Raw genomic sequence first — 19318 nt, 5'->3', positions numbered from 1 at the left:
TGCCAAACACCCTGAGAGTCCAAAAGTATTTTTTTGGTTTCATCAGTGGCAAACAGAAAAAAAAAACCGTTTCAGGGGTCAGACAATCCCCTTTCATCATGGCTACATATGGAACACGTTAGTCACAAACGTTGATAAAATTGAATAAAAATATCTCTATGGTCTATGTGAGGAATGTTTAAAAAATTATTGGAGTATCCACTAGAGGGAGTAACAAACCCAGATGGCAATTAAAAACCCAGATGGAAATTGAAACTTGGTATTTGGTTACAAAATCTGCATAAAGTTAGAAGATACAAAACTACATATAAAGTCTACACAATGAGTCTGGGAATGTAAGGTCACAGTCATATAACTACACAACTATAGGAAACAACTCGAGGATATTTAAGCTTTTGGACTCATTTATTTGGCTCCATTTCTGGTTCAACTACAAATATGATAATAAAAACAGTATCAGACATAAAACATTTTTTAAAATTAAAATGCTGTAAAGCAAAAATTTAGCACAATCAAAAAACAAAACAAACAAAAAAACAACAAACTGGCAATAAAGTGGTGAAATATATAAGAAAACAATCTCAAACATTTTCAGTTTCAAAAATATTGGCAATATTTTTATGAATAACATGAAGGCAGTAAATGCAATAATTTGAAGTAGATGTATAAAACAAACAACATGTTTTTAGTGCAGTGGGGAATGGTTAGAACTTATGACAATATATATCTTGCTGTCTGCGCCTTTAAGTCCCAGTGACAACCACTCCCCACATCTCTTGTCAGCGTGTCACAGGGACAGGAAAATCTCTCCAATGAAGTCACAAAAATAAATAAATAAACCTGACAGAAATGGTAACTCTACCCCACCCTACTCAAAACTACAATATTTTGGCCATAATATACGAAACCTTGTCACCAACTTAAAAAATTGCAGGTAAAAGACGAAAAATCAGGTATTTCAAATGCTTATTTAAGGTGTTTTTCCTTTTCATAAATTATTTTTATGGACTTGCAATGTGCCTCTGACCTTGCTAGAAAAATTGCATACTTCACAATAGTTAGTTCACTTGCACAGTCCCCTGCATGTCATAGCCCTCTGCTCTTCTCCGAGTGTCTAATTACTGTTTGTGCTGGCCCAGCTACTCCTCCCCTCCTCCCCTCTACATAATCTTTAATGTAGCTGCCGGGGGAAAAGTGAAGGGGAACAGTCTACTGTGACTGTTCATATCACATCCAAGTTAGCAGTGCCCAGCAGCAGTCTCAGAGATTTTGGAGGCCTTTATAGATAAATAACATGCCAAAAATCCCTAAAATACCATTATGATATTATGGGAAGATTGCTGTATAAAATGAATGGTCTGGCCATAGGGTGTCTTTGAATGTGTGTATGCATCAAACATATGCAGGATAACAGGATTTTTTTCGACTCTTGGAGTCCACTGAGGAACACAGAACTGTCAGGTTATACTGCTGTCTGCAGAAGCATTAGACGCTGACTTTGCCACCTTTAGGCCTCGTTCACACCAGATACAGTGCGTTCCGGCCCGATTCTGGCCGGAACGCACTGCATCACTTGCAGCATTTTGTTTCAGACCGGAACGCAGGCATTGATGGGCCTTGCGTTCCCGTGTGGCTGATCGCATTGCGGCTGGAGGGGGTGGCTACGGTGCCATTCACTTCAATGGACCGCATAGCCCCCTCCTGTTGCACAACATAGTGAGCCGGCCGGAACGCACTGTGTCTGGTGTGAACAAGGCCTAAGGGTTTTAGACAACCAATGGCTGAAAACAGCACTGTTAGAAACAACAGGCTGATCTTCTAGTTTTAGGGTGGCGTGCACTGTGGTGGAGTAATAGCGGTAGACTGACTCCTCAGGGGTACGCTCTTTAGACAAATCCTCAAGCATTTCAGAATCAGGAAGTCGCTCAAAGAGCGTGGGAAAATCATGGCCAGAGTCACCAAATGACTAATTTGGGTCATAAATCCCGCCACGACCATAGTAAAAACCTCAGCAGAGAGGGCAGAGGCCTAAGCTACACCCAATGGTGACAAATAGGACTCTGAAGACGGGATAGACTACAGACGCGAGTCCAGGTTGCAGATTTTGGCACCAGCACTAAGTGCACTGCGAGCAGCCCAGACCCCTTAGTATAGAAAGTGAGCTGTGGGCATCCAGTACAGAGAGTCTACAGTAGCTCAACGTCATCATGCAGTGGAAGCAAAAAAGAATGGATGTGGTGGTCCGGCCATTATAAATCAAAACTGTGGAGGAAGCCCGCCCACAGGACAGTGGATTAAAGTACGTATTCCTTGTATTCTGCATATGCTGGACACACATAGTTAATATTTTTTGCCCAGCCTAGATTTGGGCTTTAAAGGTTATTTTATTTATTTCAGATATTTATATAGCGCCGAAAAATGTACACAGCGCTTTACATAGTAGCACATTCACATCAGTCCCTGGCCTCAAGGAGCTTGCAATCTAAGGTCCCTATCTCTCATACATACAGGGACAATTTAGACATGAGCCAATTAATCTTCCAGCATGTCTTTGGAGTGTGGGAGGAAACCTCCTCCCCTTTGCATACTGTCTGTGTAAAAGTAACTGACTAACCTGCCGCTCTTTAAATCTTTTATATCAGCAAGGTTGTGTTTTAGGTTAAGTGGCCCTTAAAGATGGATGATATATTGCTGCCTCATTACCATGATGTGCTGTTCATTATGACACCTTACATGGCCTTATAATAATACAGTTATGTCACTGTGACAAAGTACAAATGTCAGTTATATAAACCACCCTTCCAGTGTCTGGGGAGGACTGGCTGCTTGTTGTGGGGCGGCAGTGATAATATGTAACAGTGATACTACTTGTCAGACAGGTATAATTACAGGAACAGGGATACCTACGTTGTTCGGCGGGTGCTGCACTGGCCTTCAGAGCGAGTTTCTGGCGGGACAGCAGCTCTTTCTCCTCCTGCATTTGATCCCGCTCCTGCTCCAGTTCCTGCAATCTGTTACCTGTACTCTGCAGCTCCTGCTCCAGATGCCGGATAAGATCATTTTTCTCCTGCATCTGCTTTTCAAGAAAGACTCTCTCGTCTGTGTACCCATCGAGGAGGCCTGGAGGTGAAATAGAGGAGTGTTAGAGAGGGAATGATGCACAGGGACAGTACAAGTGTCAATTATACTCGTTCTCTAGTAAACGTTATGTATCATATATACAATAAAGTAATGTAATAAATTCCTTTGATTAGCACAGGAAATATGTATATAGGTTTCCATGCTTGACAGGGCCTGTCAGAATCCAAATATGGGACCTGCCATTGCAGACTTGTTTTTACAATCTTTAGACGTGCAAGCAACAGGTCAATCACCCTTCTCTTCATTTCACAACCTAAAGTGACACTAAACTCAGGAATTAAATCTTATAAATACATTCAAATAACTTAACTATCAACAAGAATGTATCTTATTTGTGTATCACTCGGCTGTAGATCCTCAAATCATCTCTAAATTGGTGCTGACACTGTCCTTCTTTCTGGAGGGGGGCTACTTTTGTTCCCCATGGTCCCTGTGTGTGTTACAAAGTAGTCACCGCTCCAAGCTCGCTCCCATGATGAACTACAATCTCATGTTTGGTTTACTCATTTGTATTGAGATTGTAGTCCATCACGGGAGTGAACTTGGAGCTGTGACTACTTTATAACACACACAGGAACCATGGGGAACACAAGTAGCCCCCCTCCAGAAAGAAGGACAGTGTCAGCACCAATTTAGAGATGATTTGAGGATCTACAGCCGAGTGATACACAAATAAGATACATTTTTGGTAATAGTTATGGTACTTGAATGTATTTTTAAGATTTAACTCCTGAGTTTAGTGTCAGCTTTCAGTTTAAATCACGTAAATACATTCCAAAGGCAAAAGAAGTTACAGTTCCTTTCCTTTAGAAGACAGCCACAGCCTGAGTAGAAAAGCCTGTCCGCTGCTAGTCTGCTGTAGACCAGGGGTAAGCAAACTCTGTCCCTCTAGCTGTGGTGATACTACAAATTCCATCATACATCTGCCTCTGGGCTGTCGGAGTCTTGCAATGTCTCATTACAGTTACAATACAAAATCAAGAGAAGATGGTAAGAAGAGCCTTGACCCTGAGAGCTTACAATCTAAATGTTTACATGAAAAAAAAAAATGATGAAATGGTATATGTACTGTATATTTATCTTTCGGTATTCGCAGATATCGATACCTGTACTTCCGCTAACATGGAGCCGGCTTCCCAGGCAAGCCGGGCGGCGTGTCATTACCCGTTCTTGATTGCCTGGGAAGCCGGCTCCATGCTGATTGGCCAGGCAGCCGTCATTACGCACTGCACCGGCTTCCTGATTGGCCAGAAAGACGGCTCCATGCTGATGGGCTTCCCAGTCAATCAGCATCGAGCCAGCTTCCTGGCCAATCACGAAGCCGGGCGGCCGGCTCCATGCCGATTGGCTGGGAAGCCATCTTCGAGGCCAATCAGCACCAAGCCAGCCAAACAGCATGGAGCTGGCTTCCTGGGCAATCAGGAAGCTGGGCGGCGAGTCATTACCCACCAATTGGCCGGGAAGCTGGCCCCATGCTCCCTCACCGCCCAGCTTCCTGATTGGTCAGAGGAAATCTCCCTCTGATCGGAAGTTCCGGCATCGGGGGTACTCGCCCAGATACTGGATGTCGGTGCATCCCTAATTACTATTTAATACAAAGATTTGTAAATTCCTTTCTCTGCTAGTTATCTTGGAAAGAAGCAGGGCATTAAGTGCCCCCCACAATGGTGTATTAGGCCTGCACTGCCTCTTACTATATACAAACATATGGATATAAAAGTGAAGTATTTTTGGTAACAGAAGGGAGGCAGAAACATGCACAATGATTGGTCACTCTGCGGGGGATAAAACCGCGCTCACTACGCTGTTTCATAACACAAAGACAAACATAATCCACTACAGACATAGCACAGCTCGCACTTACAATTGCTATGAGACCAGAGATCACAAACATCGTCAATGCCACGCATCTCATTAAACTTGAAAAGGACAAAATTAAAATGTCTTTTTTAGGACACACGATTACCACCCAGGACCTATCCGTTATTAATAGTGAAACTCACATCAATATTGACTGAGCAAGTCTGTACAGGTTTACAGCATTGTCTGCGCATTCCAGCTGTCATCTCTGCTTATGTGAAGGATTCTTACACCTGCTACTACAATCCCCACCATGGAAACACTGTTTTCATAATAAGTATATCCCAGGGAGGATCTTCTCTTCTTCTGTTTATCAGTCGAGCTGCTGTGCAATTTGCACAACACACTAATGACTGCTAATACAGATGGCCATGAAGGGAAATTCTACAGGGCTTCACTAATCATCTGTAAAAGAAACCATGTTACTATACAAACCTAAAGGTGACACTAAACTCAGGAGTTAAATATTAAAAATACATTCAAGTACCTTAACTATTAACAACAATGTATCTTATTTGTGTATCACTCGGCTGTAGATCCTCAAATCATCTCTGAATTGGTGCTGACACTGTCCTTCCTTTTGGAGGGTGGCTACTTTTGTTCCCCATGGTCCCTGTGTGTGTTGTAAAGTAGTCACCGCTCAAAGCTCGCTCCCGGGATGGACTACAATCTCCATACAAATTAGTAAACTAAACAAGAGATTGTAGTCCATCACGGGAGAGAGCTTGGAGCGGTGACTACTTTACAACACACGGGGAACACATGGGGAACAAACGTAGTCACCCACCAGAAGGAAAGTGGTGTCAGCACCAATTCAGAGTTGATTTGAGGATCTACAGCCGAGTGATACACAAATAAGATAAATTTTTCTTAATAGTTGGGGTACTTAAATGCATTTTTAAGATTTAACTCCTCCTTTTCACTCACCTCATAGTTCTAGCCGACCTGTGACAATGAGACTGTCACAGGTCGGCTCAGTAGATCGGGAGGTGAGCGAACACATACCGGCGTTCGCTCACCTCTCGATTCTGTCCCGGGTCTCTGCCGTGAAAGGGGAGGGGCTGGATTCCCCCCTCCCCGCTCCGATCCGCCAGCGCTGACTGGCAGAACGGACGGGGGAGGGTACAGCTGGCTCTGCCTCTAGATAGGCAGAGCCAGCTGTCACTCACGCAGCTGGGCGGATCCTGCCATAATTGTCGGGATCCGCTTCAGCGTCTCAGTATACCGCGAGCTACAGCTCGCGGTATACTGAGCCTAGGGTGACGGGAGGACGCTAGTTTGTGTCCTCCCGTTACCCTAAGGAGAACTATGGGGAAAAGCCCTAACCCCATAGTTCTCCTTTAAAGGAATACTCAAGTTTAAAAAAAAAAAGAAGAAAAAAGTGTAAAGAAAAAATATAAAAACATATATAATTGCCGCAGGAGCCATTTTGTACCGTAATATTATTAAAAATGACCTTTCCATTTAAAACTGCAGCCACAGTCACTTTCTAAAACTGGTGAAATAAATTCAATGCAATATGGTGATCTGGAGGCGTGTGTACAGAACACCCCCAGAAATGTAACTTCCTGCTTCTGTGATTAGCTGACTGATTTTCCCAGAAGTCTGCACTAAAATACAAGTGAAATCTTAGGCATTCCATGCAATAGGAATTTCATTTTTGATGAGATTACCCCCAAGGGTGAATTATTACTAAAGGGATGCTGACACTGCACTATTCCTCATTACAACACAGAAAGTCCACCAGCTGGTTATAATGAACCCAGACTCCCCAATCAGGGATCAGTTTGTAGAGGACACAGTGAGACAAACAGCTATTTCTTCAGAACAGAAAACAGGTAGAAACCTGCAAGAAAGTAAGGTCAAATCCTTATGCACATCAATCACTCAGAGTATTGATTTTTTTTTTCTTTAGGCTGGCCACACTAAAACAGATTTATATAAATCATGCTAATCAGGAGTGGATGATCAAATCCCCCTACCGGGATATTGTATCCTGACAGCCAGGGCCCATCTGGCTGAAAATTCTAAGCCTGGCTCCTTTGACACAAGCCGATTATATAATCAACTTTTGTTAAGCCAACTGGGAAACCCAGTGTTAGAATTTCAGTTGATTCCTGTGAATTGGTTGAAAATCTGACAGCGTAGGTCCAGCTTAAGCCAGAGACAAATCTTCCCCTAGAGACAATTAGCCAGCAGCAGTATTGCTAAAGAGGCTGCCAGTCTGCCCCTATGGAATCGCTTGCTCTGTAACCAGATGCGGGAGATATTATCTGAATCGCAATCACCATCATTGGGAGCGACATCTTGCTGTCTAAAGGTGCCCATACACCTTACGACCATCGCAAGACTTTTGTCTTGCGATGGTCTTACGCTTATTGAAAGCTCGTACGATCTGCCCACCTTGGACGGGCAGATCGTACTTGCGATCATCGAAAGGCCGATGACACCCGCCCGTTCCGCAGCTATCGGACGAGCAGGCTAGAAACCCGCCAACAATCGTACGATTCTCGGCGGGTTTTCAAGCATGTTGGTTCGACAAAAGACGTGCGACCATACAGTAGAAACGGTCGCACGTTTTCGTTCACACTGCTCGATTCTCGTACGATCGTGGGATTTCGCCCGATTCTCGTACGAGAATCGAGCAGTGTATGGGCACCTTAAGCTACCGAGGGAGCAATTCCATAGGGACAAACAGGCAGCCTCTTGGCCATCTTGCCAAATCACCAGGGGCAGGGTCGCCTGTCTGACTTCAGCCCATGTGTGGCCATAAATGAGCAGATATTTCACCCCAAAAAACCATAACAGTAAGATGTGCTCATCCGGGACCACCACCCAGATGTAACACAATCTTCATCCCAGTTTGCAGTATAACATGTATAAGCTTTGTTGTCTTTTTTTTCTTAAAAATGTGAGCAATCTGCTATCGGGCACAAAGATGTTACAACACGTTGGAAAGTCACTTTGTACAATAAAGATTATTATTACATAGGATTTATATAGCACAGCGCTCTACAATATAAGGAAGACATTACAATCACAATACAAATCAAGACAAGATGGTAAGGAGGGCCCTGCCCCTGAGGGCTTGCAATCTAAAAGATCACTTCCAACTATCGGAAGTGACGGTTGCTGAATACCTAAATGGCATTGACTGTTGTAAGCGCAGGGGTGTGGAATTCCTATCGCCCGACACAGGCAGTTTCGGGCGTCGGGCGAGTATTTTTTTTCTACATTTAGCCCGGCTGCGGGCAAGCAGCACTGCTAAATGTAGTGTAGGAGCCGTTTTGTACGAGTGATTTTAAACGGCTGTGCAGCCGTCCAAAAATCACTTGTAACCTGCCTGAATCTCGCTTCTCCTCTCCTCACCCCTCCCCTCTCCCTATCTCCAGTGGCCGGCCGAGGTACTGCTCCCGGCTGCCTGTCTCTCTGCACCTTTTTGCCGTAGTCTTCCTCCCCCCCCCCTCTTGTGGGGGATTGATGACCATGGCAAATTAGGTTCCAGAGCACGGAGCGAGGCAGAGAACGGTTCTCTACTCTGCTCCATGTGTGCAGTGACACAGGAATGCAGCCTTCCTGTCACAGGAGAAATAGCACAGAGCTGTGCTATAACTCCTGTGTTGGAGGTGACAGGGTCAATAAAGAGAACCTGTCACCTCCAAAAGCTATCACACAAGGGCTTGTTACCCTTGTGTGATAGCAATAAAGTCAAGTAAAAAATAAAATATATAACACTTAAAAATGTAAACATAAAATTGGAAAAAATAATAAAAATGTAAATACATAAAAATAGAAGGAAAAAAAAGGCGCTAAAGTAAAAAAAATTATGAAAAAAAATGTTATAAAGCAAAAAAAAGTGAAATAAAATCTAAAAAATTTAAACCAATCCCTATCACCTACATGCGAATAAACGCATGCATGGGGCATTGTGTGAGTGGAGTGGGCGATCCGTGACTGCCCGGCAATCGTACACAAAACCGTGTGGATGGCCGGGCGGTCACAGAATCTCACACCACCGCCGATCACGCTGGCATTGCCATTATTGTATAACAGCACCCCAGTTGCACAAGGCAGATTGCGCAGTTTCCCGCCAGAATAACGCCCGTGCAAATGCACATAATCTCGATTGAAAACATTCCGAGATTACCACGTGGATGTAACCCCATTGAAATCAATGAGGCCGCGAGGCAACCGCACACGGCCTTGCCAAAGTCTGCACCCTCCCCAAACAGTAAAATCACTTTCCCAAGTAATTTGGAAAAATGGAATTACCCGTACAAATCTGGTCCAGACACCATGCCCCCCACTATACTTACCTTTCAGGGAACGGTCCTTCTCATCCGCCAGTATGGGTGTACTATCTGTACCTGTGCCATTGTAATCTGAATTTCGCTCTCAAAATTCAAGCACTCGTTGGTCAGCGCAGTCATCTGACGGCACTGACCAACGAGAAGCTCTTCTTGGCATTGCTAAATACGGTTATGGATGTTACATACAAATACCGCAGTGATGTATGTAGAAAAGGTTTGTATCCTCCACTGGTGTCAAATACAAATATTCACGAAAAATCTATCCCGGATAACCTGGGAAAACACGAAGGTCGGGATCTTGGAGAGCTGCCAAGTTCACCTTTACTGTTTTGTAAAGTCAATTACCACAAGTTCTTTTTTTCACCAGAAAGTTTATGACGGATCAAAGAGTTTTACATAAAAGGAATGTTTTCTGGAAATTAGAAGACTAACGAATTATAAAAGCATAAACAATCTAAGGGAAATGACCTTCCAGCACATTATGGTTTTCTCATGGAATGTTGGAGGAATTCTGTCTCGAGTACTTCAGTTGCAAAGGGGAAAAATATCATTCCAATTCCAAACAGAAAGCTTTATTTTTACTCTGCTTTGAATGAAACCTGGAAAGAGGCTTGAAGAAGTGTACAACCTTTGTAAAGTGTAACACAACTTGTACCAGAGGGAATAAAGGGCAAACATATTATAAAAGTGTAGTAAAAGATAATAGAAGTAGAATATGACAATTTCCTACCATCCCCACTCAGGGATGGTGCAGACCTGTAATGTCAAGCATGAAAATCTCACTTGATTATTGTTATTACAAGTATTTCTATAATCCCGATTATTTAAAAGAGAACTATAGGGTAAGTGCTTTTCCCCATAGTTCTCTTTAGGGACACGAGAGGACATATACTAACCTCCTCCCGTGACCCAAAGCTCAGTATATAGCAAGCTATTCCCCGCAATATACTGAGAGCGCCGCAGCCGGGACGCATCCCGACAATACCGTCCAGATCCACCAGTTGCGTGAGTGACAGCGAGCTCTGCCTATCAAGGGGCAGAGCCAGCTGTGCCACCCCCTCCCCGTCCATTACTCTACTCAGCGCTGGAGGATTGGAGAGGGGAGGGGGGAATCCCTGCTGGGAGCAGTGACTGACAGTCACTGCTCTCTGCATGGAGATGATCGGAAAGTGAGCGATCAGCGGTATCTGTTCGCTCACTTCCCGATCAATAGAGCCGACTTGTGACAGCTTCTTTGTCACAGGTTGGCTCTAACAATGAGGGTGAGTGGAAATCACTCGCCTCATAGTTCTCCTTTAAGCAGCACCTGCCCTCAAGAAGCTTACAATCTCAGCTCCCTATCTGACATGCAAACAAACACATATTACTAGCGATGGGTCTTGGAGCAACCCAGTGTGCCCAAGTCCACTCAAAACTGTGACCCGCACACACCACTCCCGGCCTAATCAGTTGCGGCAGATGCATCCCTTGCCTCGCACCTGAGCATCACAAAGGGTTGAGGAATGTGGTGGTCAGCTTTGAGTGTGATCTGGCGGACTCAGGCGAACTGGGTTCACAACAGACCCAGACAGGAGCCAATTAACCTACCAGCATGTCTTTGGAGTGTGGAAGAAAACCCACACAAGCGCAGACAGAGCATGCAAACTCCATGTAGACAGTGTCCTAGTTAGAGTTTGAACCAAGGACCCCAAGTCCTGCAGAAGTTAGAACCCCAACTAGGACACTACCTGCTTGTAGTTTGCCTGTTCTCCCTTTTTCTACGGGTCATAATGGACTTCAGGAGTCTATAAGATACAAGAAACCCTTTAGTGATTTACATTTCCAATGTCTTCTGAAACAATTGTTTTGGTGGACCAGCTCTAGATAGGCAAAGCTGTATGACCTGTTAACGACCTACGGTTTTAGGCTTTCAAGCATTGGAGCCTCAATAGGTTGATTTCGATGTCCTCTAAGTCAGCTGTAGGTGGTAAAATCTTGACATGTCTCCCAATCTTATACAGAATTCCTACATATCAAAAGGCTTCTATTTTCATTTTATTGGTCTTTTAAATGTAAATGATTGCAATGAAGTAATTACACACGGTTGATTTATATACTCGTATATACTGATGTGTCTCTCACGCACACGCCAGAGGATGCAATTATGTGCTATGGGCTCTGGAGCCTAAAGGGAAGCTTGGCTGGGTTTAAAAAATGTTTTCTGCTAGTTAACCTCAACTTTGCATTAGGCAAAGAATGAACACAACCCTACGTCAGCTCCTTGAGCCTGAGCAGCAAGTAATTAATAATTAAACAGCGCTGACCGCTCGGGTATCTGTTGGGGAGATGCTAGGCTGTAGGTTTGCCGTCCAGCTTGTAACGCTAACAACCACAAATTAAAACAATAATGTGCACGTATAATTAAGCAAAACCAATGAAACTTAAACAAGGGTAAAATAAATGACTCAGCCATTTTTAATCTGAAGATAAATACAGACTCCTTGGTTCTCTAATGATAGGCCATAAGACAACAGCGCTGACTACACAGTGTAGCTATTTGAAATTTATTTGGTACTCCAGTGGTGTCGCCACCCCCCTACCTTCTTTGGAGGGGTCCCCCTGCAGCCAAGCCAGAAAGTCCCACTTCTCCTGTTTAAGCAAATAAATTGAAAGTCCACCAGCAATAATCAAATGCATGCATAAATGCTGGCTGCAGAGCGGTAGCTAGCTCTTTTGGCACCCAAAGCAAGAACAAACAAATGTGGCCCCCCCACACGTGTAAAGTCACCCAACGCCACGCATGTGTGGCGTCATGCGCCCCGCCTCCAGGATTTTTTTAAACTGTTGGGGGGCTTTGGGGAAATATTGGGGGTCTAAACAGCCCCCTGATATTTCCCTTTTAAAAAAGAAATTGAGTTCACAGAGTCCTCAATCAATCTCTTTTTCTGCAGACTCTAGTACAGAGGCTTCCCATTCATTCAGAAAATATTTACTATCAACCAGTTTCTGAATGGGGAGAAGCCTCTGTACAGAGTGCTACTATCCATACACAAACTCATGAATGAACAGGAAGTTGCTGTTCATTCATAACTGGGGACACATAGTACTATTTGCCCCAGTTATTTACAAACACTGGAGTGATCAGCTGATTGCTCCAGTGTTTGCTCTGCCGTTCAGCCACGCACAGAGGGGCAGCGCAGCCTGCAGCTTCTCCTCTGGATCCCCGCTGTTCTCCCCCACCTGTATGGTCAGAGACATCTGGGATCTGAGGAGAAAAGAAGCGCTGAAGCCGGTTGGGGGGAGGGGACACGGAATGGGGGAGTGAGCGCTGTCATTCCAGGATGGCCGAGCGGTGAAGAGCGAGAGAGCCGCTGGCTGTCAGATCCTGGCCGAGCGGTGAAGAGCCGCCGGCTGTCAGATCCTGGCCGAGCGGCTCTCTCTCTCCTTACTGCTTGGCCATCGCAAAGTGACAGCTCTCTTCTCCGCTACCTTCAGCACTTCGCTTCCCCCTGCCTCTGCCCATACAAGCGGGGGAGAGCAGCGGGGATCCAAAGGAGAAGCTGCAGGCTGCGCTCTCCCCCCGCACCTGCAACCGAGGCACTTGCCTCAGCCGCCTCGCCCTAGCTATGGCCCTGGCTGGCTGCCATGAATGCCATACATGCTGACTGGAATAACTTTTTATCAAAGTTACCCAATTCTATTCAATGGGGTGTGAAATCTGTAGTCCCATTGGCTGAAAGTTCTGCTCTCAGTACCCATAGCAACCAATCAGATTGCCCTTTTCATAATTCTAGTACAATGCAGAAGAATGAAAGGTAGGGCACAATCAGTTGTTATTCATATCCAGACCAATTCTTCCTCCAGGCACTTTCACTTACACCTCAATGAAATGATAAAATCAATTATAAAATATCTTTTCTATCTCAGAAATCGTAACTGTAAGCTTCAGGCAGGTGTGTAATAAAAATAGAGATCTCTGCTCCGTCGTTCTGTCACATGCAAAGCCCTGCAGCCAATTCCAACATGTGCAGAGGCGTCTGAGCAAAAAAAATGCCCTGCCACGTCTATAGAACAGGTCTGTCTATTCAAAAACATTCCTGAGAAATAAACTGCACACTTGGTAATCTACATCATTGTGTTTAACAGAGAGAGACGAAGAGAGAGAGAGCAGGGGTGAGAGAGAGAGAGAAAGAGAAACGGAGGTAGATAAGGAGAAAGGGGGAGATAGAGAGAAGAGAAAAGAGACCGATTTATAGCCTTGCAATTTATGTAAAACATTTTTGGGGACAGATAAAGCTTTCTTTTGGAAGTATATAATCACCACTTAGGGGGAATGTTATTTTTTTTTAACTATATAATGAAAAAAAGTACCATAAATGTAAAAAACAAAAATGTTTTCCTACGTTATGTTATAAAACATTTATTCTTACCCATATTTTTAGTAAAACATAAAATTCGGTGTCACGTCGGGTAAATAGACAAACATGTCAAGCCTTAAAATTGCGTGCGCCCGCAAAATCGCAAAACACGCCCATAGGCGACGATTAAAACGCTTTTACTGCTCATCAGATTAGCATTATCAGTGATTAATGGCTCTAAAATTATTGCTCTCACTCCGACGTTTGCGGCGATATTTAACATGTGCGGCACAATAGGCGCAATCGTCCTTTTCGCACGTAGGCGCACCAGACTCATATCTGCGTGTGTATGTGGGCGGCGGGACTTTAAAAATGTTTTCTTTTTTCATGCTTTATTTTTTTAATGATTCTTTAATTTTAGTATTACTTTTTTTTTTTACACACAGCTTTATTGCTATTACATGGGGGGCTAAGAAGCCCCCTATGTAATAGTCAATTTACATGACAGGTCCTCTTTATGGAGACATCAGGGGTCTCCTAGACCCCTTGGTGAGAAAGTAAGAAAGGAGAGAGAGAGAGAAATACAGAGAAATAGAGAAGGAAGGAAGGAAGATAGAGGGAGAGAAGAGAAAGATACTGATATAAAGAGAGAAAGGGAGAGCGAGAAAGAGAGAGAGGACGATAGAGTAAGAGAAAAATAAAATGCAGGGAATGCACTTCATATTAGTAAGCAGAGAACATATTACTCTGGAAAGCCTCTGGCCAAGGCTAGACATGCTTCCTTTATAGAGAACTTGACAAAGGCATGCCAGCAATGCAGAGGGATCAATACCACCTTGACCTTTTGTCAGAGTAATAGGAAATGGTACATATTGGAATGCTCACAAAGTACTGAGGACAGCTTATAACCAACCATAAAGATCTCTACTATGATTTTCCCCAAACCCTAACAAAATATATGCAAACATATGCCATGGGGCAGTACAATGGGTACCACTGTTGCCTTGTAGCTACTAATGTTAAAATACCACCCAGGCTACTCTTTGTATGAAGCTTGTATTATCTTGCCATACTTGTGTGAGTTTCTACCAGTAGCTCCAGTTTCTTCCCACAACCCAAAAAACATACTGGAAGGTTAAATAATGTTTCACATAAGGAGAAATATTGGGAGAGTAAAATGTATTCTTCCCAAAAGTTAAGGCTGGCGTGTGACACTGCAACTGTCACATTTCGGCTCTATAGCTCGAGAGCTGAGCAGTCACAAAGCTCACGGCTTCTTCCTGCAGAGATTGCCCCTCCCCTCTCTCTGATCCTTCAGTGCTCATTGGAGGGAAAAACAGGGGAGGGGGCGGGCACGGCTGGCTTTGGCTCTAGAGAGGCAGAGCCAGCTGTCAATCAGGCAGCGGGGTAGATCCTGGCAATACTGTCAGGATCTTTCCCGGATGCAGCGCGGCTCTGTGCGGTCAGCATAGAGTGGGCAAAATGCATGTTATATGCTGACTTTGGGTCACAGAAGTAAATTAGTAAATGTCCTCCTGTGACCCAAAACAAAATTGGCTATAGTTATCTTTTAAACGGGCCCCAATGTTTGTAGGGATAAAACACTGAGTGCCAATGGTGGACAGGGACCAAAACAAATAGTTCTATGTATTCTGTGTAACATAAATAGAGGAATATAATATAAATTCACCTCTGAAGGGGTATATAAGTACCCTCTCATTCGAGGACAGTAAGAGGTCTCTCCAGAGGTCTCTCCTGGTGAGACATTTGCTGGTCCTTGGTCCGCTCAAGAAACTAGAGGAGAAAACTCAATGGATCCTATTTGGATTTTGCTTAGTGCTGTACACAGAGAGAGCGGACACTCCCAGGATTGTTCAGATATCAGACAACACACATTTGTTTGTACTCTTGTACAGATAAACATTATAATATCAACACCTTTCATTCTCCAACCACAATCTCCTTTGATTTTTGCCACTCCTTACCCTGCAGTCTTAAAGGAGAGCCAGATGATCCAGTCTGCCGCCATGCTCCTGTTATGTGGAGCGGTATGGGTTTGGTTTAAAAATGCCAATAAACCTGATCTCAAGGTAAATGTTGATTGGTTGGAGGAGATTTGCCTTGCCAATTGCTACTGTTTTTTCAGGGGAGACAGCAGTCCATCTACCGGAATGGTATAACTCAACAAACAAACGTTTCCGCCAAAGTAGGTCAGAAGTTTCAGCTGAGGTGTGAAGTGCCCACAGACATCCTGATCATCACTTCAGGTTTGAGTGGATATTTTTGAAAGGTAAGAAGCCCTGTCTTTCTAAACTGGCTGAGGTTGTTCAGTGGCATCTCCCACCTGGAGTTCCTAGCTGCTTAGATATATTGATTTGGCATGGACCAACCTTGTAACCTGTGAACCACTAATATAGGTGACACAGCAAAGAGATCCATTCTTATCTGCTATGCCATTTATACAATCACTTCTTAAGATGTAATCTGGCTAAAGATATATTGATGTAGTCATATAATGTGATCCTGAAAGACCTTAGCACTGTTTAAATTAAGAAGCCCAGCAATAAAGGCCTGCGGATCTGTAGCGGTAATCTGCAGCTTTCTTTGGAAGCTCTTTATACTCTATTATGACTGAGCCTGCACATTTTGTAATTGCAGCCCTATGCAAAACCTGCTTTTAAAGCTGCCATGTTGTTAGAGAGAGAGCGAGAGATGTAAATGTCACAAAACTCTGCTGTACTATACAGAAGAACAGTAAAGTGATGAAACATACCTGATATAAAAACCCTTACGTCAGACTCCTGAAAGACTGATGCCAACTTGAAACCTGAACTAACATGAGCACAGTGCATAGCTTCCCTTCAGGCTCTACACTTTTAAGTGTATAGAAACCAAGCCCTGAACCCAAACTGCCCTGTAGGGGTACTGTGCAACAACTGAACCTTGGCACAGATTGTTCTAGGCTGCAGGGAACCAAGTCGTCAGGACTCTAACCCGCAGTGAACCTGAAGGTTCCATAAACAGTAATCAGCATCTTCTTAAAGAGAAATCAAACCCTGATCCCAAACTGTCCTACGGAGGTACCACATGACAGACTTGGGCTAGTGCATCTAATTTGTTTCGTTCTGCAGGAAACCAGTGCAAACCCAACTCCACAGGTCTATAGCCTGAACCTGGACGTAGAGATGGTTCCATAAACAGTAATCAGCATCTTCTTAAAAGGAATTTATAAACATGTGGCTACACATTTCCCAGAATTGCAACGATACTATGACATATACCAATTTTACAACATCAACACCTGAAAACGTTCACAGGAGTCGTCTATGTTTTCTTCCATATTTCAGATGCTGTGCTCACCTTCAGCTTTGCTCAGTTCCAGAGCCAAGTGTTCTCTAGCTTTGGCCTCCTCGTTGAGTCTATCTTGAAGCTCCTCCTGGCATCGGAGCAGGTCACTAGTCTCCTGTTTCCTCTTGATGGATTCCCGCACCAGTTCCGTTTGTGCTGCCTTGACATGCTCAAGCTGCAGAGTGAGAAAAACAAACAGTGAGACCTCTGTAAGGGTATTATACCTGAAAAGCTGTGACCATGCACAATGCCAAAGTGTACGGGTATTATTATGATGAATTCCTTTTTCCAAAAACCATTCCACCCTCTATCACGCTTGATGCTCAAAAATGAATACAATGCATTATATTTAAAGTAACACTAAACTCAGGAGTTAAATCCTAAAAATACATTTAAGTCCCCTATCAACAAAATGTATCTTATTTGTGTATCACTCTGCTGTAGATCCTCAAATCATCTCTGAATTGGTGCTGACACTGTCCTCTGAACAGGTGCACACACAGCAAAACAAACTTTACAGGGGGTTAACCCTTCCCTGTGCTACCCAAAACAAAATTGTCTGTTCCAACTTACATACAAATGTAACTTAAGAACAAACCTACAGTCCCTATCTTGTTCGTAACCCGGGGACTGCCTGTACAACTGAAAACATGGCACACAAATTTTACGCTTACACAGCTAAACAAATAACTCAGATTCCATCATGCAAAGCTTTAGGCTTAGTGACCCTTTAATTATTTACACCAGAGTCTGAATTACTACATAGATAACATAGGATGGCAAGCTAAATAGAGATGTAATGCTAGATTCTGCCAAATGGATAGGGCTTCTTGCACCCGTGTTACTTTAACAGAACAAGAGAACTTATAATAAATAGCTGGAGGAATTCTAGCCCATATAAACTTATTTTATATTACTGGCATATGGGAGTGTGGAGACAACAGCAGGCTTAAAGGAAATGTATAATATTTTAATGCTTTTGGCTCCATTTTATTTTACTTGGTTTTTGAAGTCAGTGTTTTCCATAGTGTAAAACACGGGAAGGCAACCTCGGCACTCCAGCTGTAGTTAAACTACAAATCTCATGAGGCACTGCAAGATTCTGACAGCCATGACACCCAAAGGCTTTGTAGTTTCACTGCAGCCAAGGATGCCTACCCTTGGTCTATATTAAACAAATCGTTGAGGTGTTTTTTAGTGGCGTACAAAGCATTGATACATTATGCAGATTTGTATATTAAAATCTAGCTAAATCGCTGTTGCAGCCTGGAATGGTGTGTGTGGGGGACAGAGAAAAATCTTGACCGATAAATGAACCATAAAAAATAACCATCCCAACATTCAACCAACAGTTCCCTTCTAAACTCAAACATCACTTTTGGCGGGAACTGCCAATCGCAGTCTGACCTCAATCCAAAATGGGTAGCCTAATGTTTACCTAAAGGCTAAAGTTTTGGATAGTGTGTGGAAGGATTAGAACCCCTATTATGCTTTTTTTTTATTGGTGTCTGCTAGGGAGATCCGCTCTATTTATCCTGGTGACCATTGTCATTGGGATTGGAAGTATGGGAAAATGTCAACATTTCTAGTTGTCGCCACAAGAAGAATAATGGGGAAGTCTTCGAATGGGGACATCTGTTCCTGTAACCGCAGTCTAAGCGAGTTACCTCACTTTGAAGCAATTTGCTCTCACTTCCTGCTGTGTCTAGAGGTGAGGAATTGATGGGAAATCTCATAAATGGGACATGGTAGTCACCCCCCCTTCCCCCCAAAAAAGGAATATCTATATATAGATAGATAGATAGATAGATAGATAGATATAGTAGGGCTGTGAAAATTAAAGATTCATTTCTCGATTAATCGTTAAACTTTTTGATCGATTAAAATTATTTTGATCGCTAATGAAAACACTCACCTCTCCGCCGGCTTCCAGGAGTCCAGTCGGCGATGAGTCTGGTGACGTCGATGTGTGTGACGTAACTGGACTCCCCCCCCCTTCTTAGCCGACAGAGCCCCTTGGGCTGGTGAGTTTGCCCAAGAAACTTTCTGCACGAGCGCCAGCCAAGGCATTGGCCTATACACATACAGCACAGCAATGAAGTAATACAATGAACTAGGATCACACTAATCCAGCACGTTATTATTCTGAGTTGCCCCACTCAAGCGGCGGCCATATTGAGTGGGGCACGTGAGATTAATAACGTGCGGGATTAGTGTGATCCTAGTTCATTTTATTACTTCATTGCTGTGCTGTATGTGTATAGGCCAATGTAGTTGGATCTGTATGTGCGTTATAATTAATCGAAATTAATCGATTTAAAA

General features: G+C 43.6%; 1 protein-coding gene across 1 annotated transcript in view; it reads right to left on the bottom strand.

The window, feature by feature from the left end:
* LOC108787907 (A-kinase anchor protein 9-like) overlaps positions 1 to 19318 on the bottom strand; it is an 89561-nt gene that overhangs the window by 52198 nt on the left and 18045 nt on the right. Inside the window, exons 2-3 of the mRNA XM_018557599.1 lie at positions 17009 to 17171; positions 2908 to 3120 (exon numbers count right to left, since the gene is read on the bottom strand). Coding sequence (XP_018413101.1) covers positions 2908 to 3120; positions 17009 to 17171 — 376 coding nt within the window. The remainder of the gene's footprint in view (positions 1 to 2907; positions 3121 to 17008; positions 17172 to 19318) is intronic.

Source organism: Nanorana parkeri, unplaced genomic scaffold (assembly GCF_000935625.1).
Source record: "Nanorana parkeri isolate BGI_ZX_2015 unplaced genomic scaffold, ASM93562v1 scaffold291, whole genome shotgun sequence".
Lineage (NCBI taxonomy): Eukaryota > Metazoa > Chordata > Amphibia > Anura > Dicroglossidae > Nanorana > Nanorana parkeri.
This window is presented reverse-complemented; position numbering and strand designations above follow the sequence as displayed.